This window comes from Orbicella franksi, chromosome 12 (assembly GCF_964199315.1).
Source record: "Orbicella franksi chromosome 12, jaOrbFran1.1, whole genome shotgun sequence".
Classification (NCBI taxonomy): Eukaryota; Metazoa; Cnidaria; class Anthozoa; order Scleractinia; family Merulinidae; genus Orbicella; species Orbicella franksi.
The window spans coordinates 18196439-18223107 of record NC_138156.1 but is presented as its reverse complement, the minus strand read 5'-3'; the positions used below and the strand labels follow the sequence as shown (position 1 = coordinate 18223107).

Below are 26669 nucleotides of genomic sequence, written 5' to 3'. Positions count from 1 at the left end.
GGCGACAAATCAAATTTGGGACCAGACCTCCTCGAGCCTTGTGTGATGTTTGGTCACGTGCTTTCCTGTCAGATCTTGCGCGGGGCCGGGAAGAAAGGAAAACAATGAATATCCCAGCCGAAAAATAATATTCAGTGATCTGCACTGGTAAGGTTTAATCGACTTCTTCATTAGTTCGTTTTAAATTGTTTATTTTACGCTGTTACCAAAGGATATAAGTATAATCGCTCTTACACTGTGACCACTTAGTAGCTTAGTTCTAAGCGCAATTCAAATGTTAAGAAAAACACAGAGGTTAAAGTTCTAAGGTTTTTTTGGTTTGTTTCAGTCATAAAGATATGTATTTTGTCACCCTAAAGACAGGGTGCTAAGGGATTGGATCGGTCAGAGGCCAGCCATTTTATGCTGAATGTGTCTCACGGATTCAAAATGGCTACCGGAAGTCACTGCAGTCCTACTCTCCGACCTTTTGAAATTGATGGCGATATGGAGGCTATCGATTCACTTTCGCTTGACTTCGGACGCTACGAGAGAGTCAACAGATGGAAGGGAATGCCAGAATGTGACGAATTTGTGGGAGCAAGGTATAAAAGCAGGGAAATTTCATTAAGAAATATTGAAATAATTCTTCTTTTGCTGACATTGCGAAAATTGCACTCAGAAAAGTCGATCAGTCAAACCCGATCAAAAATGAGCTTACTGAAGTCCATTGGTTTGTTGGTTCACAGTATAGTCATAACAAAAAAGTGACTGATTTCCGATTCAAAAATCAAAAAGAGTACACATGCATCTGACTTAATTGGAAACCTTCCACATCCTCCCCCATCCAGGCAACCAGAACTTCATGTTTACCTTGAAACAAACAGTACAGCACAAACTGTTTAGTCCTTTATACATCTAATCCACAATATATTCAAAGAATGGTGTTAACTTCCTGGAGTGGGGGGGGGGGGGGGGGGCGGGGCTCCGATATGAAAAGGCTTGGGATGCTTGTCGTCTCTCTTAGGGGTATGATAATGAAAAACACTTTTATTTCTGTTTTTACGATCGATTTCTGCTGGTCTCTGGAGTCCAGTCAATTAGAGCAGACTCCTTTCCTGAACAGTGGCTGGTAATCAAGCCTATTCAATTTTAAGTGGTATCTTTTAGGTGTCAAATAAATCTTGATCCATGCCCAGATTGGACTCCTTGGGCTAGTAATTTATAACAATTTTCCAACAGGCATCCGCGACCTTTTCATATACATCTCCCTCCACTCTGGGGATAACTCTTGATACCTGGTAGCTTCACCATAATTCTAAGGTAACTTGTTCAAATCTCTCCCTACCCCTTTCCATATATGTCAAACATATATCCCACCCTAATATCCACAACAGATATGAAATCTCCCCCTTGTGGTGTGTGAACTGGTCGAATGCCCAGAGTATGCCCTGGAGGGAGGGGAGGGCATGTTGATCAGTACATTATGATGAAATGGACTTTACGTACACCAGATTTCCTGGTCTGTGATAACTCATCAATGGTTTACAGTCCCCCAGTCTTGTGTGTTTGGTGAGATCATATGAGTACCGGTAGGTCAAATGGCCACTATACTTTCATGTGGCAAAGGGAGACCTCAGATCTATGATCACAATGGATTGTAGGTCTTTGCAAACTGTACTAAAAGAAAAAGTGTCATTTGGAAACACACATTTTTAACTCCATCTTTTTTCATTTCCAGACGCAGCAAGCATACTCTTGTTGCATGGAATGATGCCTTGTACGTGTTTGGTGGAGACAATGGGTAGGTGACAATCGATTTTAAGTGTTTCGTGGCTTTCAAATTGGCTCAAAGAATTTTTTAAATCAGTACTGGAAATAACAGCTGGTCATCAAACATTGTTCAACCAAATTTGTGGAATTGTCCAACTATTTTTACATCATGTACACACGACATGACCAAGTACCAAAATGACAGGTTTTGGTTGCGAGATCTTGTTCCTAGACCATGTTTGCTTTGAAAATTATATACCATACACGTAAATCCTCGAATTAGCACACGGGGCGCTTATTTCAAATTTAGGAGAAGATGGGAGTTGCTTATTCGAGGGGGGGCACTTATTTAATTTTTCCGAAATCGTGGCCTGACATGATCATTTTTTTTAATACATCATCTGCACGTAACCAACAACATGAACTGTTTATTGACATAAAAAGCTGATCCTAAAGTTTAAATCACAGCACTGTTAATACTTAAAGTGTTCAACGTGTTCACTTAACGAGTTCACAAACTGAAACAATGTAAAGATCTAAGCTCTACATGACGAAAACTATACATTGTTGTCTCATTACTCGCCCACAAAATGGGGGGAGGGGAGGGGGCGCTTATTCGAGGGGGGGGCGCTTATTTTAAATTTCAGCCGATAGGGGGGTACTTATTTGAAGGGGGTGCTTATTCAAGGGGGGACGCTAATTCGAAGATTTACGGTATGTTAAAAATCACAAATGATACTGATCAATGCACAGGCGGCCAAAATATGGATTGAAATAATTGACTTTTCAAGCAAAACTGTTGCGTTCCCATACAAACCTTTATAAATGTGTTACTTTAAGCACATGTATTACTTCTTGTATTGCTAAAGATAGATTCATCAGATTATTCGTGGGTGCAAATTACATTAGTGTCCAACCAAATTCAATTTAGTACTATGTGACTGGTCTAAATAGAGATTTAAAAGAGCACAAGTCATGCCCTGATATATCATGAACATTATTTCTTAAGCACTGTAAATGCTTCATGAAGATTTGTTTTGCTGAATTTACAGGAAGAGAATGTTGAATGACATGCTGAGGTTTGACATCAAAGACAATTCATGGAGCAGGTATAGCTTAAAGTATTAAATGCTATTGTTTAAGTCTTTGTTTGAGCCAAGTGGCCCTATCTGACCATTGCCAGGTTCCCTAGGATGAGGCAACCGCAGGAGTACGGGCAATTCTACTCCTCCCTGAAATGTGATGATAAGTGAGGGATTTCAGGTAAAACATCCTACAAGGCCAGCTGCATGACCCGACAAATAAATATTAAATAAATTTATAATGATTTGGTAGGAGCAGTGGGAGTTGATCCATTGTTTTAGTAATTCTTTCAGTGTTGGCACACTGCCTTGAAAACTTATCTGAAGCCCTGTGATGCTAGTTCACTGCAGGGATACCAGTGGTGGATCTAATGGAGGGCCCCCCCTTATTTTGGGTGGAAAAAGAAGAAATGACTGAAGGAAGAAAAGCCAGCAGGGCAAGTAAAACACCCCCCCCCCCCCTTCCCCCCTTAGCTCAAAGTCCACTGGATACCTCCTTTTGTACACCTGGGTGGAGACAGGCAGTGTGAAAGTGTCTTGCTCAAGAACACAACACAATGACCATGGCAAGGGCATAAACCCAGACTACTCAATCTTGATTCCAGTGCATCAACTGTTAGGCCACCACATTCCCTCCACAATAAATGCTGAAGTACTGTTAACTGATATTTTTATTTGATCTGTTATGGGTTATATACTTTCTCTACAAACATCACTTATTTGTTATGCTACATGAGTGTTTTGTTATGAAAATTAAAATACCGGTATCTACAGGTAGTATTGTGTGTCCACAGTGCATCATATACAGTGTATGCATAGAAATGATAACCTGTCTCAATTTTTCAGAGCTGTAACCAAAGGTGCCCCACCTGCTCCTCGGTATCACCACTCAGCTGTCATCTTTGGATCCAACATGCTGGTGTTTGGAGGATTCACTGGTATAGTTAACGCTTCTCTGGCGTGTTTCCATTTATGTTTTTAATTTGACCTCTTGATATGCCAGTGACATGGACGTAAACATTGACTCACTGACCTTCAAGTACATGTACTTGTTTCTTCAATCACTTACAGGAGTGTTGAGTAACATCGATTTATTACTTGATACAATTTTGACTACAGGTGATCTTTACTCAAACTCTAACCTTCAAAACAAGAATGACTTGTTTGAATACAAGTTCAACACTGGACAGTGGACCGAGTGGCGGATGGAAGGAAGGTTTGCCGATATTTTCTGATTCTCACTGACTGATTCTCACTGACTGATCCTCAGAGTAACCATTATGATATTAGAGTTATATTTACAGTGATGCGTGCCATACCAGATTTCTACTTGCACTGTTATCATTTCAGAGAAATCTAAAACGCTGAGGCTTTAATAGCAGAGTTTTTGTAAAATTTTTGTCTTTTATAAACCCTTTGGCAGTTCTTGACTGCAGATCTGTTAGTGAAATTGACCAATGTTTGAGTTATGATCAGCTTTCAAATGTTACATGTACATGAATTCTTATGTCTTAATATATTTTTATTAAGTTTATCTCCAAATTCATAAACGTTTTGCTCAGTTTATTTGATTAATCAAAACTATAACAAAATTTTCGAATGTGACTGGCTTTCAGCAGCCCGATTTGAGCACTAATTGGACAGTGTACGCGTCATGCTTGTAATTGGACAGTACGCGTCATTTTGCGTGCGCTGTTGCGGTGCACTTTGTTGAGTAAACTGCTGGGTTTTTCAGCATTCATAACAACGTTTTAAAATTGTTCAGTGCTCAATCGATGGTTTGTTCGTTTCGTGAATTTTGTCATAGTTTTGACATCATGTCATCCAATTCAGTCTGTAATCATACTCGTGATTAACAAATCGGACTCCCGCTTCGCGGCTGTCCGATTTTGTTAATCACTCATATGATTACAAACCGTATTAGACTCCACTCAGTCCTATTACCATTATTAATTTTAAAAGCTCAGTAGGTAACTAAACGTTTAAAAGAAAAGATCTGCAGTTTAATGTCCATGCGATAATTCCTTCTTTTTGCATGTAGATTGCCTCCTGCAAGATCTGCCCATGGTGCAGCAATTTACAAGAACAACTTGTGGATCTTTGCTGGCTATGATGGTAACAAAAGGTACGTACGTGTTCATGCATATAACATAAACTAAGCCCTCCTGCTTATAAGCCCATCTAACTGTAAACAAAACATTACTTTCCACTATAAGCTCCCCATGATTTAACGCCCCCCCCCCCCGCCAGTTTAAAGTGAAATGAATTTGATTCATTATGATGTTTTAAACCTTAATTATTATAATAAAAAAACCACTGTTAGAAGTGTGAAAATTGTATTTCAATCAGCAATGCTTTAGCTCATTTCGAATTGGTTTTCTTTATTTTGCCTATAAGCCTCCCTGGATATAAGTCCCTCTGTTGATAAGCCCAGGGCTGATAAGCATCAGTTTACAATACCTGGCTAAGTGACAACATACATGTCTTTTCTTAAAGTCACAAAACTTCTAACTGCAGAACTAGATACAAGGAAACAGCCACAAAATGGTACATTTCTGTTGTAGGTTGGACGATCTTTGGACCATTTGCTTGACAGACCTCAACCCACGATGGCAAGAGGTAAATAATCTTTTTGTTTGTGTAGATTTACAACTTTCAACCAACCTTCAACATTGTGCATTCTTTGTAACAAACAGCATCACACTTTGTCCCATATGGCCTACATTTAAAAAATAAACTTAAATCTTGTATAGCATGATTAGCAGTGTCACATGAAAGTGCTGCTCAGTAGCTGGGAGTGGATAACCTAACCTAGCCTCCCTTTTGGCACACTGGTACCATAACTCAACTCGTCATCATCAAGACTTATTCACGTAACAATATAGTAGTGGTCAAGGTTGTCTTATAATTAACAATAAGATTATGAGCTCTCGATTTCTATGAGGTGATAGTTGTTGAGGCCAAAGGCCGAATCAACTATCACCTCATAGAAATCAAGAGCTCATAATCTAATTATTAATTATTAAGATTCTAACTTAAATTAACGCAGATAGTGGTTTCCAAATATTTTTCGACGCATCATTGAACTTTACACTGTAACAGCATCGTACGTACTGAATTGTCCTTGGTAAATTTGCAGTTGTTTACGTGCGCGCACCAGTTTTTTCAATAATTTCAAGTTTTTAAAGTCAAGAACCCGTTTATGTCCTTCTTTTTGTCTTCTCAGGAATATAATTACCCATTTAATCTAAACTTTCTTCCAAAAGTTCGGAAAAAACGATAAAAACGTCGCATTTTGTGAACGACCGACAGCTACTGCACTCTAATGGCTGATAGTTATACGAGTAGCTCAGCCAATCAGATTGCAGCATTTGCATTAGTATACTAGTAGAATTCTACTAACAATAATCATCTGTGTCTGTCAGGTTCAGCAGTCAGGTGATAGACCTCCTACATGCTGTAACTTTCCTGTTGCTGTGGTTAGGGACAGCATGTTTGTATTCTCTGGACAAAGTGGAGCCAAGATCACTAATGACATGTTTGAGTTCAATTTTCTGGACCAAAGGTGAAAATGACAAACTTTATTTTAGGAACTGCCGTGTAGCTGTTTACTTGGAACTGGCTAAGAACTGATAACCTAACTGAGAAGACATAAGTTTTAAAACAGCTGTTTATGATTGTCAACCGCAGAATAAATGCTGACATATTAATTTTTGCATTGTAGGTTTACAATGCTTTTCCACATAAACTTTAGCTTCCTAAACTGGCATTTTTCTTTGCAGCACTCTTTGAAAAGCAAATAGTAGTAAGGGATTAGAGTAAAGCAAGAGAGAAAGATCAAGAGATGGAGATTACTGTGATTCTTTTTTTCAAAGTGGAATTAGAACCAGACTGTTAACTTGCAAGGTGCATTTAGGGGTGATCTACACCACTGTCTTTTGTAAGTTTTTGTTCTTCGCTCAGCGGTTGAGGGCAAGCTTATTTTCCCCGGGTATGTGCAGTAATTGCACTTACTGTAGGTAGGTGCACTTGACTAAACACTTCAAAGTCAGGTTGACACCTCATGCACGCGTTGCGTGCCTGTTTTTTCACCAGATGGACTCGTATTCCGTCAGCGCATTTGTTGCGTGGTTCGCCCGCGCCCCCTCAGCGGCGTTATGGTCACAGCATGGTGGCGTTTGATCGGTATTTGTACGTGTTTGGTGGAGTAGCAGATAACACTTTACCGTCGGATCTCTACAGGTAGAGTCAATTTAGTTTTATTAATTTTGGTCTTCCCATCACGACGTTCGAAATTTACCACAATTAATCCAACTGAAAAGGACGAAAAAGAAACAAAAAAAGACGTTAGGATTGCATTACCCATAACATTTCTTACATAACTGTATAGAGTGTGTCAAGCTTCGCGAAGGCGTTAGGGGGCATGTCATATAGGGTTTACTAGCGAAATGATGCTCAAAAAAGTGACTTGTAGAGGTTTTCTTTGTTCCCTCTCAAACTTTCTAAAATGCGCCAATCCGCTTTGCTGTTAGATTTGTTTTTTATTACATGTAGTTGTTGGGCTTGCCTTTGTGTGGTCATCCAAACCAAGTTAGTCTGTGGAACAAACATGCTAGAAACATGTACGTGTCGGCGTGGTTGTTGTACCTTGATTGGCTGCGAAATTTGGAAATCTAACAAAGTTGTCGAAACCTTGATAAGAATTCAAACTTTTAGCGAGCGAAAACGGTACGGAAAAAGAGTCTGAAGCAGCTTGGTCTCTTCAGATTCACTAGCTGAAATTAGTTACTGAACATTACAGATCTGAGGACTTTGTTGTTGCGGAAGCAACAAGAACCTCGTCTTGAAAGTCGTTTCCAAATCTGCACTTGTCATATTCATGTTCACATTGAATCTGGCTGGAGACATTTCTTTCACTCGTGTGACCGTAACTCTCGAATAAAACTTGCTTGCTTATTCTGACACCGGTGTGTTACAGCGCTACAAAGTTAACGTATTCACTGTTCCCGCTTTTTTGAGGTTCTCTCTTGACGACAAATCATGGGAAGTTGTTCAGCCAGCACAAGATAGTGAGGTAAGGTATTTGGATCGCAGTCTAAATAACGTTGTTCGTAGTTTGTTCATCAAACAATATTCTAAAGTTGTGAACTTCATTTTGGCGATGAATTTTGCACTTCTGTGTGTTATTTCTCCGCAGGTTCCATCAGGACGCCTTTTTCATGACGTAGACGTTATTAACAACGAAATGTACATATTTGGCGGAACTGTTGATAACAATGTACGAAGCAGTGAACTGTACAGATTTCAGGTAAAACTACACTACACTTACAAGGAGTGATGATCACGTGTATTTCAATTTTCAAAATAAGTTGTCACTTCTAGGTGGTACCGCGTTCAACCGAAAACGATTGGAAAAGTGTCCTATTGAGAAATGCCAATCCCATCAGCCCAAACCGGTGTCGGTTGAAAACGGTTGATCCCAATAGAACACGAACTTACTGAATCAGTTATTTCACACCCTCCACCAAATTCTGAGAGCTTACATGCAGCAAACTGCTCAAAAGGCTATAATTATATATAAAAAAACAGTTTGCTTGACCCAAGTACTTATAATTAAATCTATCAATGTGGCTTCACACAAACATCTACACTTAATAAAATCGTTGTAATTTAGTACCAGAAGTGACCATCATCTAATTTCTTATAACTAGTGCTGTAGAAAGGGTATGGAGCCCAGTAAAGGGAGAATTTGTACGCGGAAGCTGACTTTGACTTTTTGTACAGTTGGCAAGTTATCCTCGGTGCACACTCAGAGGTGATTTTGGTCGCTTACTGGACAGCAAACAGTTCTGTGACATGGTTTTCCTTGTGGGTGAAGTAAGTGAAATGGTGGTGCTACTAATCTAATATTAATTCTAGTCCCGTGCAACGTAGTAGTTCTACAGTTCTACATGTGTGCATTCTGATTTTTTTTTTTAAATTATTATGTGGCTGCGTAACGGAGAAGAACGCACACCAGCTTGGTTTAGAATCAACAAAAACGTTGTCCAGCGGCAGTCACACTACCGCTCGCGACTCTCGCCGGGTTTTCAACACGTATTCTCTTGTGCTAAACCGTCTGTCAATGTGTGACCATGGTTGTTATGTACTTGCAGGAAGAAACTCGATTCCCGTCTCACGCGGCCTTTGTTGCGGCCAGGTCGCCTTGGTTGAGAACACAGTTGTTGCGAGCACGTGAAAGATCATCACAGGTTAGACAATCGTTCTTTAAACTGTTTTAGAGTGTAGTAGATAATGCGAAATCTTCAAGACAGGAGAGTTTTGTACGCAGTCGAAAATAATGCTCATCTTTGACAGCCAAGACAAATGTCAGGGCCATCCTTTGCACCTCTGCCTGATTCCTCATCTTTTCCCGTATGGAAGTATCTAGTTCAATCTCCTGTACACTTACGCTTTATAAATGCAGGTTGTGTCCCTTCGGTTTTCTTGTTTAGTGCCAAAGAAGAACAGAGAGAGGTGATTACGATTTTGTTGGAGGATCTGAAGACAATCACTTAAGTTTGCGACTTTTCCATCTACGAGCTTGTGGGAGAACCTGGTTCATCAAAGGTGTACTCTCGAAAAAAAATGTCTCTGATCGAATCTCCAGTCTAGTGACAATCAGGATCAAGTTAGCATGAATCAGTTCGAACGACTTTTCACAAAAAGATTTGTGAGTGCAAGATAACTGAAAATGAAACACTCTCTCTAATATTCTCCGTCGCGTTCACTGCGGGCATTACTAGCTTTTTGAATTTCTTCCATCGTAGTTTTCTAGTAACTCTTGAAACATCCTAGAGTTTCTAATTTTAATTGTGTGCACCCTCAGAGACCAATTGAAGACAGACAACAGAATCAGGTCAAGGAGAAACTGCAAGTGAAGCTGCCCGAAGCTGAAGTCCAGTCTTTCGCAGTCGCACTTCGCTACATGTATACAGACTGTATATTCCCCTTGGTGAAAGGTGAGCATTTGTCATTCCATCGTTGTGTGAAATCTCTAGAAAATGTTTGCGTCTTATGCGCAAACGTTACGAAGAGAGAAAGTCGACTGAAATTCACGACGAAAATGACATTGCGCTGTGGGTGATGTCCGTTTAGCGTTCCTCATTGGTTGTTAATCTTGCGCGCAAAAACAAGCAACAACCAACTAGACAACGTGCTTCCTGGATGAAGAATTTTTTCTGCTCTCTGTCTGTTTCACTGGATCGGAGTTGGTTTTGACTACGCAATAGAAAGGTCTCTTTTAACAGGACATTTTCAGACAGTCTGTCTCAGTAGTGCTCCGTTTTGTTCTTCTATACATGTAAAAGACTTATTATCAAGTGTTTCGTTTGTTTACTATAGTTTTAGGTGTGTTGTGATTTTTGGGTCAAAGAAAACGCAAAATGTTCTGAAACAGCCTGACCTAACTCCTTTTAATGCAGCGCATTTCTCCCACTCCGAACAGTGTGAACGAACCAGTAAAGAGCGCTGTACAAAACAGTATTATTTTTCAAACAGATTGTCAGGGTTTACAGGAGATCAGTCTAATCATGGATGTTTACAGGTTGGCGCTCAAGGTAAAATCGTTTTTACAATGACTGTGCCAACTTTATTTAGCATTGGTGGTTTTGAAAAGATCAGAACATACTTAGAGCATAGAAAACATAGTGAAAATATTTTTGGAAAACAACAAATGACAGAAAGTGTTTAGCAAGTTAGGACAACAACAACAAAAACAACGAAGGTGAGAATGGAAATATATTGAAATATGTAGAAAGTCAGAGAAAGGCTCGCATTTTATGAAATTTTGAATTCATCCAGTGGAAGGAAAACAAGAAATCTAACTCACGCATTATCAGAATGGTCGAGTAGATGAAGATAACCAAATAAATCCTGAACTATGTGTTTTTGCCTTTTACAGCTTGAGATTGGTTCACTGGAAGCGCTGTGTGTTCAGTACATCGAGTCTTCAATTTGTCAAGAAAACGTCTTAGTGGCACTGGATAGCGCCGCGCGGCTACAACTGGATCCACTAAAGGTTTGACAGCTTTGCTTGTTCGTCGTGAATCTCAAAGACCACGGGGTAAAATCACATGAGCTACAAAGCGCGCCGGAGTCTAATAAAAAACCTGTGAACAGGCTCCGGTTGGAATGGTATGACCGCAGCTGGAAGGGTCGGGAAGGAACTGGGTGAGAGTGAAGTGGCCGAGGGAGGAATGGGGTGGGTGTTGGGTTACCTTCCTCTCTCTCTCAGTTCTATCCTCTTTCTTCTTCCCGCTTTCTCTTCGCCCCATACTCGACTAGAGAGGCTGTTCACGGGCTATAACCAGGGTAAAGCTTGAGTCATACCTCGCCTTCAATTTGGTTTTGGCTCGTACTGTCTTCGTGATCAACTTCCCACTGGGAAATTCTACTTTTTCTTGCCAGATGATCAATGGAGGCGCGGTGGAGTAATAATTAGTGCGCTGGACTTCGGGTGGAGTCATCCTGGTTGGGGGCCAGGGGCCCGTTTTTCGAAGGTCCCGAAAAGTTTTCGCACCCGGAAAGCCGTAGCAAAATCTCAAACCTTATAATTACAGAGCTGTTTTATTTACATATTCTTAATATGACCAGCAGTTCCCTTCATACAAGAAGTTTCAGGCGTATACACCTTTCTGTTTTAGATACAGATTAACTAAAAATGGTTTCTCGGGCCCGAAAGGTTTCCGGGGCTTTTGAGAAACAGGCCCCTGGTCATTACTCTCCTCGTCGGTTTATGAATGGGTATCGTTGAATTTTCTGGGAAACCTGACCAAAATGCTAGTGAGGTTGCATGCGATGGGTTTGTCTAAGCGCTATTGTCTCCACGGACTGAGTAACGATTCCTTGTGTGTTTCCGTTATCTACAGGATTTCTGTCTTCGTTTTATTGTCCGTGAAGCAAACTACAACAACATCATCATGAGCAAGAACTTTGAGTCTGTGCCACAAAAACTCATGGTGGAGATCATCAGAAGACGACAAGTCCCACAGGTACATGTGATAAATTGCGGAAAACAGTCATACCACAGACATCACTCATCAAAATTCCCTGAGTTTTCCCTGATAAAAATATAATTTCCCTAACCAAATAGCTACAAAATCTAGATTTAGTAGCGGCTTCTGGCGTGAACTTATAGCCGTCCTTTCCACTCGTTCAATAAGACTGGTAAGTTTTCAAGTAATATATCAAATACGAAAGACCGTGTTTGACCACATTTCCAAACACCGAGAAGAGAGTTGAAAATACGACGCGCGGCGGAATATTTTTGACGAACTTCGAGGTGTTTGGAATTGTGGTCAAACACTGTCTTGAGTGTTTGATATATCTTCTCAATCGAAACTAAAACTAAGAAGAAAATGAAGAAATAAAATTGTAAAGATAAATACTAATTAAGATCAGATATCCAAAACACCGTCATGGTCACGATTTCCTTTGTTTAAACTTGATGAATTATTTGAGAATAAATTTTCCTTCTTCGTTAAGGAAAAATATCGTTGTGATTACAGTGACCCCAAATGTTTCTTCCAGCCTTCAATGGTGTTAAATCAGCCGTGTTAAATGATTTCAATTTTCCTTGACTTTTCTTCTAAATGTCAATTTTTGCTGACTCTAAATAAAATTCCCTGACTTTTCCCTGACCTTGAAGATTTTTTTCCCCTGACCATTTCCTGACCTGTGGCAACCCCGACAAAGTACTTGGTTTCTGCGAAAATTTGTGTAAATCTTTAAATTAAATGTGGTATTAATACTTTCTTTGCTTTTCAGGCGAGTGCTCATAATCCAGGAGACAACCAGTGCAGATCTACGCATCCAGGTACACTAAAACAAATCACCTTTCGAATTGTGGAAGCTTTACCATGGCTGATTTTCTTAATTCACTCATCGCGCGTGTATTTGTACTTTGTAGAGAAGACCCTGCAGCAAGACATGCTGGACTTCCTCCAGGGCGCGCGCGGCCAGGACTTCCATGACATTACGCTGATTGTGGACGGAGAACCAATAGGAGCGCACAAAGTACGTTTCGTCAGGATTCTTGTCTGAGAGTTGATAGTCTGCGAAATTCGCGGGAACAGGGGTTGGGAGAGTAGGGGTTGATAATAGCTGCGAAGGAAACTAACTGGCTAAGATGTAGGGAAGGGTAAGGATAACTATCACGCATAGAAATCGAGAGGAAATAATCTAATTGTTTTAGCATTAATTTACTAGTCGTTCAAAACTTTAATCTAAATCTTCATAACAGACACTCAAGGAAGCAGGCTGCCAGTTTGTTAGCAAGCGCTCACTACCACGCTACTCACTATCTACAACAGAATAGACAGTGAGTAGCGTAGCAAATAAGAGAACGGCACTCGTGATAGAACGCTAGTAGATTTATACTTAAACTCGCTAGAAACACGGTGCATGTGTTCTATTTCTTAAGTGGAGTGCTCTCAACAGACACGTATTAAGACTGTAAGAAATCTGCTCTTCAGATGGCAGAATGTCTTAACTTGTTTTATGTACGTTCTAACATTGTTGTAAAGGAATTGACTGTTTTTTGTTTTCTCTGCAGGCAGTTCTGGCTGCAAGGTGTAGGTAAGTTGATCAAAATTGAATTTCACCTTACATTATCAGTACATTGCCAAGTAGACAGGTCGCGAGAAAATATACAACGAAGGGACATCACTCTGATATGCCGCCATATCTCAGTAAGGCACTCATTAAGGAGAGTTAGAGCTTAGTGTTACGTAGACAAACTAAAGAAGAGACTAAGTTTTGGGTAACGAAAAATGGAAGCCTGCATTGCAGGCGTTATTTGGGAACGGGACGCTCGATAAACCAGGATTTCGATGCCGCCATCTTGGATTGTTATTGGATGCTTGGGGCAGAGACGGGTGGGGAATGGGGCACTTTTTTCTCTTCCCGCTCCTTTTCGCGCATTTTTTCCACTTCATGCCTACTCCCTCGGGAAGTTTCCCTCGCCGCAACCCTCCACGGTTACCAAATCCAAGATGGCGGCCTAATACGAGAATGTGCACTCGCGCGCCCAAAATACGCCAGCATTGCAGGCTAGAAAAATGGGGAGTGCGATTCCCAACCAAGACGCGTATTTTTATTTACACCATATATGCTTGTTTTGATTATGTTATCAAGCTGTCGTATATTTCTTTTTTTTTCCTTTGTAGTTACTTTGAGGCAATGTTTCGATCATTTATGCCCGAAGACAATACGGTAACGGTAAGTAAAATTCAGTTTATCGGTGATAAAAACTGCTTTTTTTAATGAACTCCGAGTGTCACTAATGACAGAAACCGATTTCTCGTTGAATTCTGTGTTGCATAGAATACCCACTCAGCAAACTTGAGTTCATAATGTCGTCGTTAGTGATCCTGTCTACCAAACTGGTTCCTGTCGTTTGGCGAATATTAATCTACAAAATCAATTTGTTGTTGTCGTTGGCGTCTTTCCTGTGAATTGTGGATAGTATTGATTTATCATCTTCTCGGAATCAAGCTACCTACGCACGCCTGTAAGTACTTCGTCCCAGGTGATACATGTTAGACCATGTCTCCCTGCGGTGCACGATCGAACCTGCCCGTATTTTTCGTCCCGTCCTTCCCCTATCCACTCTGCCCTTCTCCCTCTTCTCTCTCCCTCCTACCGCCAAATAATTTTCCTCAGGATGGACCTTGTGGATAGGTTCATCCTTAATTCTTGTTATCTTCTTTCTACTTATCAGATCACAATTGGGGAGACGATTCCTTCGCGAGAAGCTTTCAACTCGCTTCTTCATTATATTTATCACGGAGACGTGTCCATGCCGCCAGAGGATTCATTGTATCCTAACTTGACATACTACTGACTAACAACCTGTACCTTGGTCATTGTAAAGTAAAATGGGGCCAATATGGCCAGGAGAAAATTATTTTAATCGAAATCTGTGTGAAATACTTTCCATATATTTGGTTATCTGGTTATGTGTATTTTTTTCCAGAGGGTGGTCTCTTTTTAGTGGAACTTTTTCAGAATTCAAGTGGGGAAAAAAATGTGTTTTTGGTTTCTCTTAACGCTGTTTACAAGATATCTATTGTCTGCTCCTTACTTCTTTGGCTTCACCAACAATCGACTTCAGGTATGTATTATTCATAGCAGGGTGTAAGGTTGTCAGTTCGGTTAAAGTAGGAGATACTGAATTACCCGTAAACGTGCTAGTTGTATTTAAGCTGTCTTTTGTAGGAGTGTCTGTGACTGTTGAAAAACGGAAATCAATGAAAGTAGTTACACCTAGCCAATCACAACGCACCAATAATAGCACACTGAACCAATCGGAACTCGAAGGAAAAACATGCAACCAGAAGGAAGCGCGGAAAAACGCGCGTCGGAAAAGGTCACGATTGGTATTGGTGTTGCCTCTGATTCATTGAAAAACAGCATAGAGCGGTTTTCATTTGAGTGTCGAAAAGAAATTTGTTCTGCATCAACTACGCTTTACGATCGGCTTAAAAACCTCGCGCCACTTTTTCATCCAATCAGAAGTAAAACTAAACCCAATCATTAATCGCTCGCACTCGTTTTCCCGCGCCTTGCGTCAGCTGCATGTAATTACTTCAAGTTTTGATTGGTTCACCTTATTGTCTGTGTCCTTTGTGATTGGCTGGAGTGATAACTTTGGTTTTGGTTTTACGCCACTTATTTCTCAAACTCATCAGGAATTCATCAAGTTAAAACAAAGAAAATCACAACCGTGAAGGAGGTTTGGATACCCGGTCTTAATTAGCATAGATTTCGACGATTTTACTTCTCCGTTTACTTCCTAGTTTTTGTTTCGATTGAGAAGATATATCAAACAATCGGGACAGTGTTTCATCGGCTATCCAATCACCTCGAATTTCGTCAAAAATACTCCGCTGCGCGTCGTATTTTCAACTCTCTTCTCGGTGTTTGGATAACCCGATGAAACACTGTCTCTCGTGTTTGATATATTACTTGAAAACAGCATATTTGGCTCTGATTGATGCGTGTTTAGCCAAATGTAATCAATTAGAACGCATGATCACACGTGATTCCTTTTGGCCGGAATTTAGACCTTTCTTTGGCTTCAATGAGTCATCGGTAAATTGTTTATACTCCCCACTAACTCTTATTCTTCCTGTAGGCTTTCTGTAAACAGAACCTGGAAATGAACGTGTCATTTGAAAATGTAGTTGAGGTAAGAAAACAATTATTGCTCGTACAATTAAGTAATGACTGCAGCATGCTATTATGTTACGTGCTTCTAGTAATGAATACGGACATCTTTAGAAAAATGTTTCGCGTGAAGATCAGAGTCAATGGCAAAGATTACAAGACATTTGTGAAACGGTTTCGCTAAGGCTGAGAAACATACTTTACTTTTCTTTACCTGTTTTGTCAGATTCTTGAAGCTGCTCACAGGATTGGAGCCTCGGACATGAAGAAACATGCTCTGGACCTTGTTGTCGGCCATTTTGTAAAGGTAACCAAAACAGGTGGAGAGGGGCCTGACCAGACACTACCCTAGTGCTCCCGGTTGGGTTTTTTTTGCGCAGGACTAACAACACTGCTCTGTTAAAAAAATCTCGTTACTGTAACCTTGAGGTCTGATGTGCCACTGGGCACGAGTGGGTGAGTGAGTGAGTAAATCAAAACAGTTAATACGGTGTACCTTTCTTCCAGTTAGTAATAATAGTGGAGCTTATTTGCCACCAAGACAGACTTGATTTAAGCGACTATATTGCGATATGGCTAAAATAGTAATGAGCAAAACAGCGCGCTTCTCATCCCAAACTCTAGCGATTCGTGCCGACCATTGGCGTCAATCTACAGAGGTCCGTGTGTCATCTGTAGTGTCTGTGAAGTGTCAATCAAGCAACCAACCACCAATCAGAGACACATGTGACACGGATCTCGAAGATACGTCATAAGCATGGAATTTTTCGGGTTTAATCAAAGACGTCTCTCGAGTGAGTGCGGCCAAACCATTGACTCGTTTCTTGTCCTCTCTCTCCCACTGAAGGTTGCAAAATCTCCAAACCTCAGGAGACTGAGCCGAGACCTGCTCCTGGAGATTCTGGATGCCATAGCAGACTATCTAAAAGATTGCAACATCGCTGTTAGCTCGTGATGAAATGGTATTCTTCAGCTGCGTGGAAATGAAGAATGCGTCGTTGTGTTCAAGACGGGATTGTTCTCACTTGAAGTGAACTCCTAATGCGAAGTAGTCTGGGCATTTAAACCTTCCCTTGCCTACTCCTATTGGGAATTGGCGGAAGAATGAGCGACTGAGCTCAGTGTGAGGCTGATTGAGACTGAAATTCCATTGAAAGTTGAAGTTGAAATTTAACGCCGGAAACTGTTGGCAACTTTGCTTAGTGTGCAAACGAAGAAGAAAGAAACACTGAAGTGAATGTCCCCCTTGCTTTAAGAAGTTGTAGACAGCTTTCCGCAGGGGTTTCATTAAGGGTCGGGCACCGGGCAAATTGACCGGCTGAGAGGATAATTTTGTCCGCCTGATTTGACCATCTAGAGGAAAGTTTTATTTAATATAAGGAAGTTCAGTTCAAAACGTTTTTCCCGCCTGTAAAAACCAGTTGCCCTCCTGATGAAAACGTTAATGATACCCTTGAGCCTTGCTAACCGATTTTGCCGCTTTCAAAATGTAAATTGAAGGCATTTTATGCTTATAACTAGTAGCAGAGGCATCACATTCTGTCACTGAGTCCATGTTTGACTGTTTACCTGTTTAACCTGTTTACAAGCGGCTACCAGTAACAAACAGATGAGCGGTATTCACACATACGCAGCTGTGTGATGTAAATTTTTTACAAAAACTATGAAGGCATTGTACAGATTATAGATAGCCTGCTGTATAAATGTTGTGTAGTAATCTACCGAACAGGCATTTAACCTTTACATATCAGTTATTATTAAATACCGACTCAACCTCGGATTCTGGCTTTCTGATCATTGGTATTAGGCTACTTTTGATGTGTTGAAATTCAGCTTGATAGCTAGACCTAGAGACACAAACAAGAGAAATGAATAAACAGGCTCATTCAAGTTCCTATGTTTGTGTCCTCTAACGGCTTATTTCCAAGCGGAATTTTAATATATGGAAAACAGACTATTAATCTTCGTTATGAACCTTATATGGAAAATGGGTTCCGCAGAAAAAATGTCGAAACGCGACAGATTCGAAGACATCATATTCATATTTGCGGCGTTTTGTAGGTTTTCTTGCATTCTCAAGAAAAACCTGTACAAGTGACTTGCTCAGCAGATTTGTCTTGAGAATGCAAGAAAAAACGCAATTCTTGGACCTACAAAACGCCACAGAATTTCGCTGATTAATTGAACTACGTCAATCAGGGTTTGAAAGGCTTTACTGTATAAAATGTATAAAAACAAAAGCGACTGAATTGGGTGGAGAAAAGCTGCATGGAATTCAGGGGAAGATAATACAATTTCTTTCCGAAAGTGAACACGGCATTTAATCTTAAAATTACGCATGGCACTGCAGTAAGGTTTGGTTAAGCGTAGCTTACCTTAAATTTAGGTCCTGCTTCTTCATATCTCGTTGAACTTGACCGATTTTTGAGCAGTTTCGTCTCAAAATAACTTGTGGAGTCGTGGAGTCGTGGAACCGTGGAGCCGTAAAAAGTAACTTGCCAGCAACGTTATTACTTCGGACTTTTATCTTTTTATATCTGTTCGTTAAATTAAAATAGGCGACTTTAAAGGACTTTGTACGAGGAACACAACGGAAGAAAGCTCAGTCTCGCTTTCTTCGTGTTTCATCAACGCCACACGTCGCGCCGCACACTTTTGCCGCCTTTTTTCAAACCATCCCTTCATTTAAAGGACAATGAAACATCCACAACATCAAGTCTATTTATATATTTTTTTTATTCCGTTAGCTTTTGTTGGAAACGAGACGATTATCATGATTATGACAATCTCAGCACCACAGGCTTCGTTTGTTGTTTATCACCAATCCAATGGGGGTTCATGAAATACAGTCGACCCTCCCGTACGCGCTTACTGGAGGTGGTCGCTTACGAGAGTTAAAACCATATTGGGGTAAAGTTTTGCCTCATTAGCATATTGTAACTGCAGAGACTTACCCCATGTTTTAAATGTTCTATTCACGTGAAAAGTCAATCCTAAGAAAAAAATCCGATCTTTCCCATTCGCCTTAATCACAGTCCGCCATGTTGGATGCAACGTCACCATTTTTCGCATGAAAGCGAGGCCACGCGTGTTGAAACATCATGGCTGAGTCAGCGAGTACTTTGATTTCTTCAGAGTTTTGGTACTGCAATCTGGTGGACATACCGACAACAATATTTACGTGTGACAGTGACAGTGTATATTGGCTCCGGGAAGTCCGCAACAACAGGAGAGGATGACAGTTCCGGTTGGACCTCCATAGAACTTTCCTCACCAGAAGCTTGGCCGAAAGTTGATGCTATGGATTAAAATGAAAAACATAAAAATACTTCTGATTATTTTACGATTTTAACCAAGGAATGTTTAAAGAAATATCGACAACAATATGTACCTGTCACAGTGACAGGGGACGAGGGCACGCTTACATCAAACAATCGCACTCGTGCACGCGGTGGTTCTCGCTTTGTGGGAGATTTTCTTTTCCTGGGTGATCTTGACCAGCAAAAGATACTTGGAACTGCATGCTTCTCCAGAACACGCTTCCCTGTTAAAGTTGTCTGAAAATCCGCTTCCTTAAAGTGTACAGAACATACTCTTGTGCTGTTTGTTATCTGTAGATGGACCAGATCATAATAATTAATGTAAATACATGTGCGCAACAATGACATCGATAACCCAACCAACTTACCTGGACACTTTTGCCCACGTCTCGCCGTATTTTGACAACCCACTGCTTTCGAATGGCTTCATCACTGGGAAATTGGTGAAAGGTATGATTTGGAATATTTTTAGCGCGATTATTTTTACATTGCGGCACGCAACAGTGATCTCCGTTGGGCATGATTGCAGATGATCGCCTTGTCTCCTCGATCGCCGGAAGTTGACTTTACACGCGTGGCCTCGCATTGATGTCAAAAGTACATGACGTCAATCCAAGATGGCTGCTGTGCGATAAAGGCGAATTGAGAAATTTCCATCTCTTGTCCTCGCGATAATGTTACAAAACCCTATTACAGTATCCAATTTTCATTCTATTATCTGTCAAGTGGTCGCTTACGAGAGGTTAAAAACTAAAGGAATTTTCAAACTTTTAGCTCTAAAAGTGGTCGCGGTCGCTTACGAGAGGTGGTCGCTTACAAGAGACTGCAAATATAGTGATTTGACTTGGAAACTTTTGGTATTTTGGAAAACTGGTTGCTGAGGAGAGGTGGTCGCAACCGGAGGTTCGACTGTACTCAGAATTGTTAATTGTTTTTGCCTTCTAGAATTAACGTTATATGGAGAGATTATAAACGAGGAAACGTTGCTTCCGGAAGAAAATTGTTCCAAGCGTCACATGTTTCGGGACAACATTTTAAAAATCCGCTTATAAGTATTTTTACTTAGGATACGAAAGTCAGAGCCTCCCGAGACACATGGACAACACATGGCATGACAAAGGTTGATCGCTTAATACCACGCGAAATGTAGAGATGAAGGAAAAATTCCTCCGGCCTAGTTAAAGGGTTGAGATAGTTGATCATGCCGGCCCAGGGGTGGGGGTGAGGGGGCGGGGGACAAACACTTATCCCTTCCCTTCCTACCGATGAAGTCTTACTTTTAACGTTCCAGAGTAAAATGTAATTTCTGATGATTGAGGGACGAATTAGTCAGAAATTATCTTTCTGACGACACGATAGCTTATTGGATAAGGTTCTTGTGATATCCAGAACAATCAAGGTCGAGGTAGGGGTTATCAGCCGAAGCCGAAGGCTGAGGCTGATAACCCTTACCGAGACCTTGATTACTCTGGATATCACAAAAACCGAATCTAACAATTGTTTTATTATACATTGAACGAAAAAATTGGAAGTCACGTTTTAGCTTTTTGACTGACGGCAAGCAACACAAAGCGCGCGAACTTGACATGAGTACCCGTGACCTTGAGTGTTCTTAACATGGTTATTTTATGATCTGCAGAGATGACGTCACAGGCGCTGATTTCGAAATTTCACTGTACGCTTTTGACCAATCAGAAAAGAGATAGTGAGTTCAATGTATAATATTAGTTGTAATTTGCAAGGATACAGATTATGTGTTAAGACTGAATACATCTATATCAGATGACTGACTGACGCATCCTCAATAAACTATTCACATTGAATGTCGCGTGTTAGTGTAGTCAGAATTCCAGAGTAAGTAATGACCAAAGAGTTGCTAGAGTAAAGACTCGCTATTTCGGAGGGATGTGATACTCAAAAAACGTTTAATAATTAATTGTTAAAAGTAAAAGACGGAAAGACCTGATCTTGGTCGCATTGTTACTTCTGGCAACAACGGGTTAGCAGTGTTTTTCCACAACTAGCAAAACGATAATGTAAAACTAACACAATACAACAAAGAAAACGTTTTTTGGGGTGAAGATATGCTTCTGTGATTGTAATCTGCCTATTTATGTAAAACGACAATCAGTTTTTTTGAACTCCGAAAAAATACTTAGTTCGTGGCAAGTTAGGTGTTAAGGAGAACTTCTAGGTTGATTATTATATCACTCAGAAAATTACGTCACTGTGATTGGCCAATTTATCGTTAATTTTTAATTTGCACCTCAGTGAATATTGACGCGCGCGCGTTCGTAATTTTTTAAGCCAAATCGTATGAATGTTCGAGAGATTCATGAAGGATGAACACTATTCGTGATGTATTTGAAAATTCTTTAAAACTGCACTAGCGTAAACGCTCGTGTAATTTTGAGAGAATTTTCAAATGTCATTCCTAGTTGAAATTCTTAATTGCACTTCCATTCATGCATACGAACACCTGTAATAACTGGGACTAAAAAAAACTCAAGGCCGTAAAATTTGGCTCATTGTTCCAAATAAGGACAAGTGTTTATTATAAACCTTTTCCGCTTAATGTTTCTCAATTTTGAATAATTATGTTTCCCTGGAAAAACATTTCTTACTTCATTGCAGCCTTTTGAACAGTAATAAACTCAGAAAGAAAATCAATGGAAACTATTTTAAGAAAAAACTTCTTCGGTTCGAAAAGCTGTGTTTTCATTTCATGACAGATGGCATTAAATTTTAAATTTCATTGCATGTGCGTATTTCTGCGAATAAATAATATATATGAATGCAAATTATCAGTTAACAAGGCCAGCTATATTTGTGTTCACGTCTGCCAATTTTCCTTTTTTTTTCATACGTTGAGTTTTTTCGTCTATGGAAACGTCTCATATAACTGATAAATAAACGGAATTTCATCGTTTCATTTCAAAATTAACAGACCATATTTGAATATTGAAAATAATGCAGGCTGTAAACAGAATGATGGGTCACTCAAGATCTTGTCATATCGCCAATGTCGATTGATACCTCAACAATAAAATTTTACTTCACTGCCTTCTAGAGTAAATAGTATGATATGTAAATATTCTGGCAATAGTTTTAGATTTATTGCGATCAGCGTCGCTAGCTACCATTTCAGACTACACTAAAATAATTGTTGGTTTTCAATGGCGATTTTCTTTCATCAAAAAAATGAATGTTGCGGCGAGAAAAGATAAATCTTTAATGCACGTAACTGGCAAGAGGTTGAAAAACAACAAGCACGTTTCTATTTATAAAACGCATTATTCACAATCCCTCGATGATCGACGAGCATAAAAAAAACACAAATTCAAATTGTCTATCGGACGGTGTCAATCGATTTAGGGACTAAATGCACGGACGAAGAATATTCGCGTATTTGTTTCTTCGGCTGTTGGTGAACCCCAGTTTTGAAAATCGCTTCCAGTTTTGGCTCCTTGATAATTTTTCTCGACTGATAATGTTCGAGGCAACGTGGCACAAAACATACAACATCTTTGTACAGCGTATATGGTCTTGCATTGTTCCTGGCAGGGTAGTGAACCACAACAGAGATGTGTTTTTTCTTCACCACTTTAGGGTAGAAAAATATCTCGCTGACGTAACTTTTCGTCGACGTAGTTCTGATAGTGTAGTGGTAGGAATAAACTTGTGTCGGCCCTAATGTGTACAAGCAAATTCCGTCCGAATATAGTTCGGGAACTAGCTTTACTTCATCATTTTTTACGTGGCTGGCTTGAGCATTTGATCTGTTTGACCGAGGCTGATAAAATCCACTTTTTTCCAACCTGTTTCTGTGCATTTTTTCTCCCCGGCTCGTCCAAATTTTTCGCCAATGAAACCACACTGAAGCCAAAAATGCAACTTTGCTTTAAAAGGAGAAATTGAAACGTAAATATCAATTCCAGGCGGGTAGCAGTTGCAAACGTCGAATTCGCAAATTTTCGATGTTTTATTTATTTTGGTCTTTAATGAAAGCGCTGTGTGTTGCCTTCACACGACGTGACGTCATCCGAATAGGACGAATTATCGATCGCTTTATGATAAACTTTCCAAGAATCACAAACAAATCTTATTTTTCTCGGTTTTTATTTGCCAATCGGTTGATTTAGGCTGTCAGTAAGGGATTAAACAACGTGTCAATCACACGAGGTTTTGCAAAAACAACACACCACAAACTGAATTGATTTAAAATGAATAAGGAAATCGAGGTCACGTGCCTAAATTGTGTCGAATGTAAGTGAAAACGCGCAGTTATGAATACTTTTTGTTTGATTTTTGTTTGAGGGCCACTGGTTTTTCAGTGATTACTGTTCTGTCTTACCCTCAATAAATAAAGTTGATTATTATTATTATTAAAAGAAAGGTGGAAGCGAAAGCGTACAGGATAGAGGCAGCTGCGGGCCGACTGAGGAGGCAGCTTGACCGAGTAGTTTGCGCGCAGGACTTGACATCCGGAAGTCGCGGGTCCAATCCCTGCTCTGACCACTTAACTGGAGTTGTTTCTCGGTTGACGCTAGTTCGACCCCTCGGTCATGCTCGTAGCTTGTAACTGGTCTGCCTAGCTCCCGTCAGTTGGGATTTTTAAGCCTATTACGGTATGTTTTAGTTGATGTATCAGTTTCTTTCAGTTTAAGTGACATGCCTGTGAGCTAGCTAAGTGTAGCTAAGCCCACTGACCACTACTTAATTAGACATTTGAAAACCACGAAACCGTTATCGCAAGCCAAGAAAGTGAAGGAATTGTTAGAATAAAACTTTACAAAGTTTGTGCTTTCACTGTTCTGCCTAATACTAATCCTGCCGGACACTAGTTTCTCTCGATCAGTACGTACATGTATGTAGTGGTTCCTCTCCGATCAATCAGATTGCGAGTTTGCTAACAGTTCATCATGATCAGTGGTAAGAACTCTCCTCCCCAGAGGATTGGAACATGTTTTGTCTATTTTGCATTAAACATAAATTCCTTTGAGCCCTACTGAGTAGGAGAGAGCAGAAAAACTAAGAAACTTGTGGAAACCCGCAGAGAAAATACTCGGGCCCGGTATTAAAATAAGAGTTAGGTAACGCGGTAAACTAGCCCAAAATCAATGCAAGTACACTGTCCATCACTTTCGACAGTGAATAAAGATCTATATAAGAAGAAAGGAACATAATAACTTGTTCTCTAATCCAGCTGGAGTGCTGGTAGAACCAAACACTTGTCAACCCTTGTGAATAGACATTGTAAACTGACAATAAATGTTCACTTGAAAATACAGCTCCTATCCTTCGTCCATCGCCCATGCTTTTAGTGTTACTCTTTCCTGAAAACTAGAGCTTTAAAGAATTTCCTTCCGCCTTTTATTTTCTTACTGTTCAAAAGCCAATTGTGGTGCGTGCAAAAAGAAAGCTGGGAAGGTCCAACAACCTAATAGCAGGTCGTCCACACAATGGAAAACTATTGAATCGTTCGTTGTATTCGCTTTACAGAGTAAACATTCAAGTACAATACTACTTTTGTCTTTTGTGACACTCTTTAGTCTTCAATATATTATCCCTCTGCTCTTAAAACTCAATTCACTCTACATCTCTCACGATGAAAACATATTCACATATTTACACATTTTGAGGTCTGCAATAAAACAGCCTGAGCTATGTACAGTAGTTTGTCGTACAAACCAACGGGGAATAATAGTACAGTTTAAACAAATGGATGTTATGTTTGGTGTATGCTAATAAAGCTATTCTGAATCCGCGTTAATCCTTCTCGTTTGAATGCCGTTAAAATCCAAAAAATCGATCTCACGTTTTTCGCGAGCGAAATACGTTATTTATGTAACGTGAAAATCTAGCTGTCAAAGATTCCTTAATAGTCCTTCTCAATGAAAACAGAGAAGGGGTTTTTACACTGTGTAAATAACCTAAAAGTTATCTTTCGTGTGTGACCTTGTCACGTACGTAGTACTGAGTAAAAGATTAATTAACGCGTCCTTAATTGTTTTCTCAAATTTTTGTTCATATGTTATGGAAAGATCTTTGACCGAAAATGTCAAGAAGTAGACGACAAATGTAAATAAATTATCAAGCTATCTGCTATACAGTTAGGTCTATTATCTGGCTTTGCACTCTCTTTAAGAGAAGCTTCCGCATTTCAGTCACAAAATCAAATACACTATAAATAGTTTTCGCTGAGTTGCTAGGCCACAAAAAGTTATCTACGCATAGAAGCTACTTTGAGGTTCTCCACCCGTCCTTTTGTGCAAAAAATCCATGTATCTTTTCCTTCTGTGTAATTTATAGATTTTTAACCGTTCCTCTTCCTCAGCTGGATCATCACACTTTGTAAAGTCCCATCTTAAAGTCTCGTTTATTCGAGTTAAAGTCGACGACGATGCAACGGCCAATGTGCTTGTGTTGACCGCGTTTTCTCGTGAACGCGTTTCGTTCGAAGAAGCTGAATTTGTACAACTTGTTGCGCCGAAGTTTTCTCCACTGCTGCTTGTGCTTCGGCCGTCCGAACTGCTTGTTCGCCAGCTACTTGAAGAAGGATTTTGTGTGCTTGAAGAGCAAGATTTCGAGTTGAAATCGCTTGCAACCTTTTTCTCGGTGTCTGCTCGTGACTTCGATCTTGACTTTCGACGGGTTCCTACGTCAACAGACTAAAGTCAACTCAAGATGTTTCAAAAGGTTGTAAGTTTAGCGTTTGGCAAGTGCGAATCTCTTTCAAATAAGAACATTCAACTTAATGGCCTTTCTTTTCAGTGTAAGAATAAACAAACAGAATTAATCTAACAAACCTTCACTGGAGCTATCAGCGCCCGAAGCGGGCGTTTTACTGCCGGAATGTCGACTGTTTCTTCCCGACTCTTTTTTCTTCTTCTTCTTTGCTTTAGCAGGTCTCTCTGTTGGCGTCACAGACACCGATTTCTTAGTCTGTGTTGGCATTTTTGTACGCTTGATATGTCAGCCATTCGTCTCTACTCAAGGCGTCCATGGCAATGTATAAACACAAAAGCCTTTGTAATGTAAAATCTTGTTTTCTTAATAGGTCACAATGGTCACCACGCGCGCGCGTTCACGTATTAGAAAACCCGAGGGACGGGACGAGATAAAATAATTATCTTTTGACCTTACTCTAAGCGATTTTCATGAATTAAGATAGTTTCGAACGGAACAGAGTGGAACAATTTTATGGTTGCATTAAAATGCACAGGAATATGTTTCCTTGCGAATAACTTGATCAGGAAAACTTCTTAACTGAACATATCAGTAACGGTTTCCACGGAAAATTTTA

At 40.1% G+C, this 26669-nt stretch overlaps 3 protein-coding genes across 5 annotated transcripts; 1 reads left to right on the top strand and 2 right to left on the bottom strand.

The window, feature by feature from the left end:
* Positions 1 to 67: 67 nt before the first annotated feature.
* On the top strand, positions 68 to 18110 carry LOC145464009 (leucine-zipper-like transcriptional regulator 1). 3 transcript variants are annotated; one of them, XM_081447816.1, is made up of 27 exons: positions 68 to 147; positions 329 to 584; positions 1721 to 1783; positions 2805 to 2861; positions 3681 to 3772; positions 3954 to 4050; positions 4876 to 4959; positions 5399 to 5453; positions 6260 to 6399; positions 6930 to 7076; positions 7854 to 7908; positions 8032 to 8142; positions 8619 to 8711; positions 8990 to 9085; positions 9703 to 9835; positions 10374 to 10432; positions 10777 to 10893; positions 11744 to 11866; positions 12642 to 12690; positions 12784 to 12890; positions 13429 to 13451; positions 14042 to 14093; positions 14596 to 14693; positions 14937 to 14988; positions 16012 to 16065; positions 16270 to 16350; positions 16891 to 18108. In XM_081447816.1, the coding sequence occupies exons 2-27, from the start codon at positions 403 to 405 to the stop codon at positions 16996 to 16998; spliced, it is 2328 nt and encodes a 775-aa protein (XP_081303942.1). In that variant the 5' UTR covers positions 68 to 147; positions 329 to 402; the 3' UTR covers positions 16999 to 18108. The 3 variants fall into 3 exon arrangements, with proteins under 3 accessions (XP_081303942.1, XP_081303940.1, XP_081303941.1); XM_081447814.1 differs by having other exon boundaries at positions 7854 to 8142; positions 16891 to 18110; XM_081447815.1 differs by having other exon boundaries at positions 82 to 147; positions 360 to 584; positions 7854 to 8142; positions 16891 to 18110.
* On the bottom strand, positions 17847 to 20007 carry LOC145462269 (THAP domain-containing protein 1-like). Its single transcript, XM_081445771.1, has 4 exons — positions 19732 to 20007; positions 19435 to 19654; positions 19225 to 19341; positions 17847 to 17890 (listed from the first exon to the last, which is right to left on the bottom strand). Exons 1-4 carry the CDS (start codon positions 19882 to 19884, stop codon positions 17847 to 17849), a joined length of 534 nt encoding a protein of 177 aa, XP_081301897.1. The 5' UTR covers positions 19885 to 20007.
* Positions 20008 to 20010: 3 nt separating this feature from the next.
* Positions 20011 to 26613, bottom strand: LOC145464042 (uncharacterized). The gene is made up of 2 exons (XM_081447860.1): positions 26173 to 26613; positions 20011 to 26021 (listed from the first exon to the last, which is right to left on the bottom strand). The coding sequence occupies exons 1-2, from the start codon at positions 26318 to 26320 to the stop codon at positions 25591 to 25593; spliced, it is 579 nt and encodes a 192-aa protein (XP_081303986.1). The 5' UTR covers positions 26321 to 26613; the 3' UTR covers positions 20011 to 25590.
* Positions 26614 to 26669: the final 56 nt, after the last annotated feature.

Coding starts and splice junctions, on each gene's coding strand:
- LOC145464009 (XM_081447814.1), top strand. CDS start 403: ATGCTGAATGTGTCTCACGGATTCAAAATGGCTACCGGAAGTCACTGC. Junction 9,086..9,702: donor CACGTGAAAGATCATCACAG/GTTAGACAATCG, acceptor GTGCACCCTCAG/AGACCAATTGAAGACAGACA. Junction 12,691..12,783: donor GTGCAGATCTACGCATCCAG/GTACACTAAAAC, acceptor TGTACTTTGTAG/AGAAGACCCTGCAGCAAGAC.
- LOC145462269 (XM_081445771.1), bottom strand. CDS start 19,884: ATGCCCAACGGAGATCACTGTTGCGTGCCGCAATGTAAAAATAATCGC. Junction 19,655..19,731: donor ACGTGGGCAAAAGTGTCCAG/GTAAGTTGGTTG, acceptor GTCCATCTACAG/ATAACAAACAGCACAAGAGT. Junction 17,891..19,224: donor ATACACTGTCACTGTCACAC/GTAAATATTGTT, acceptor TTGTGTCTCTAG/GTCTAGCTATCAAGCTGAAT.
- LOC145464042 (XM_081447860.1), bottom strand. CDS start 26,320: ATGCCAACACAGACTAAGAAATCGGTGTCTGTGACGCCAACAGAGAGA. Junction 26,022..26,172: donor CGCTGATAGCTCCAGTGAAG/GTTTGTTAGATT, acceptor CTGTTGACGTAG/GAACCCGTCGAAAGTCAAGA.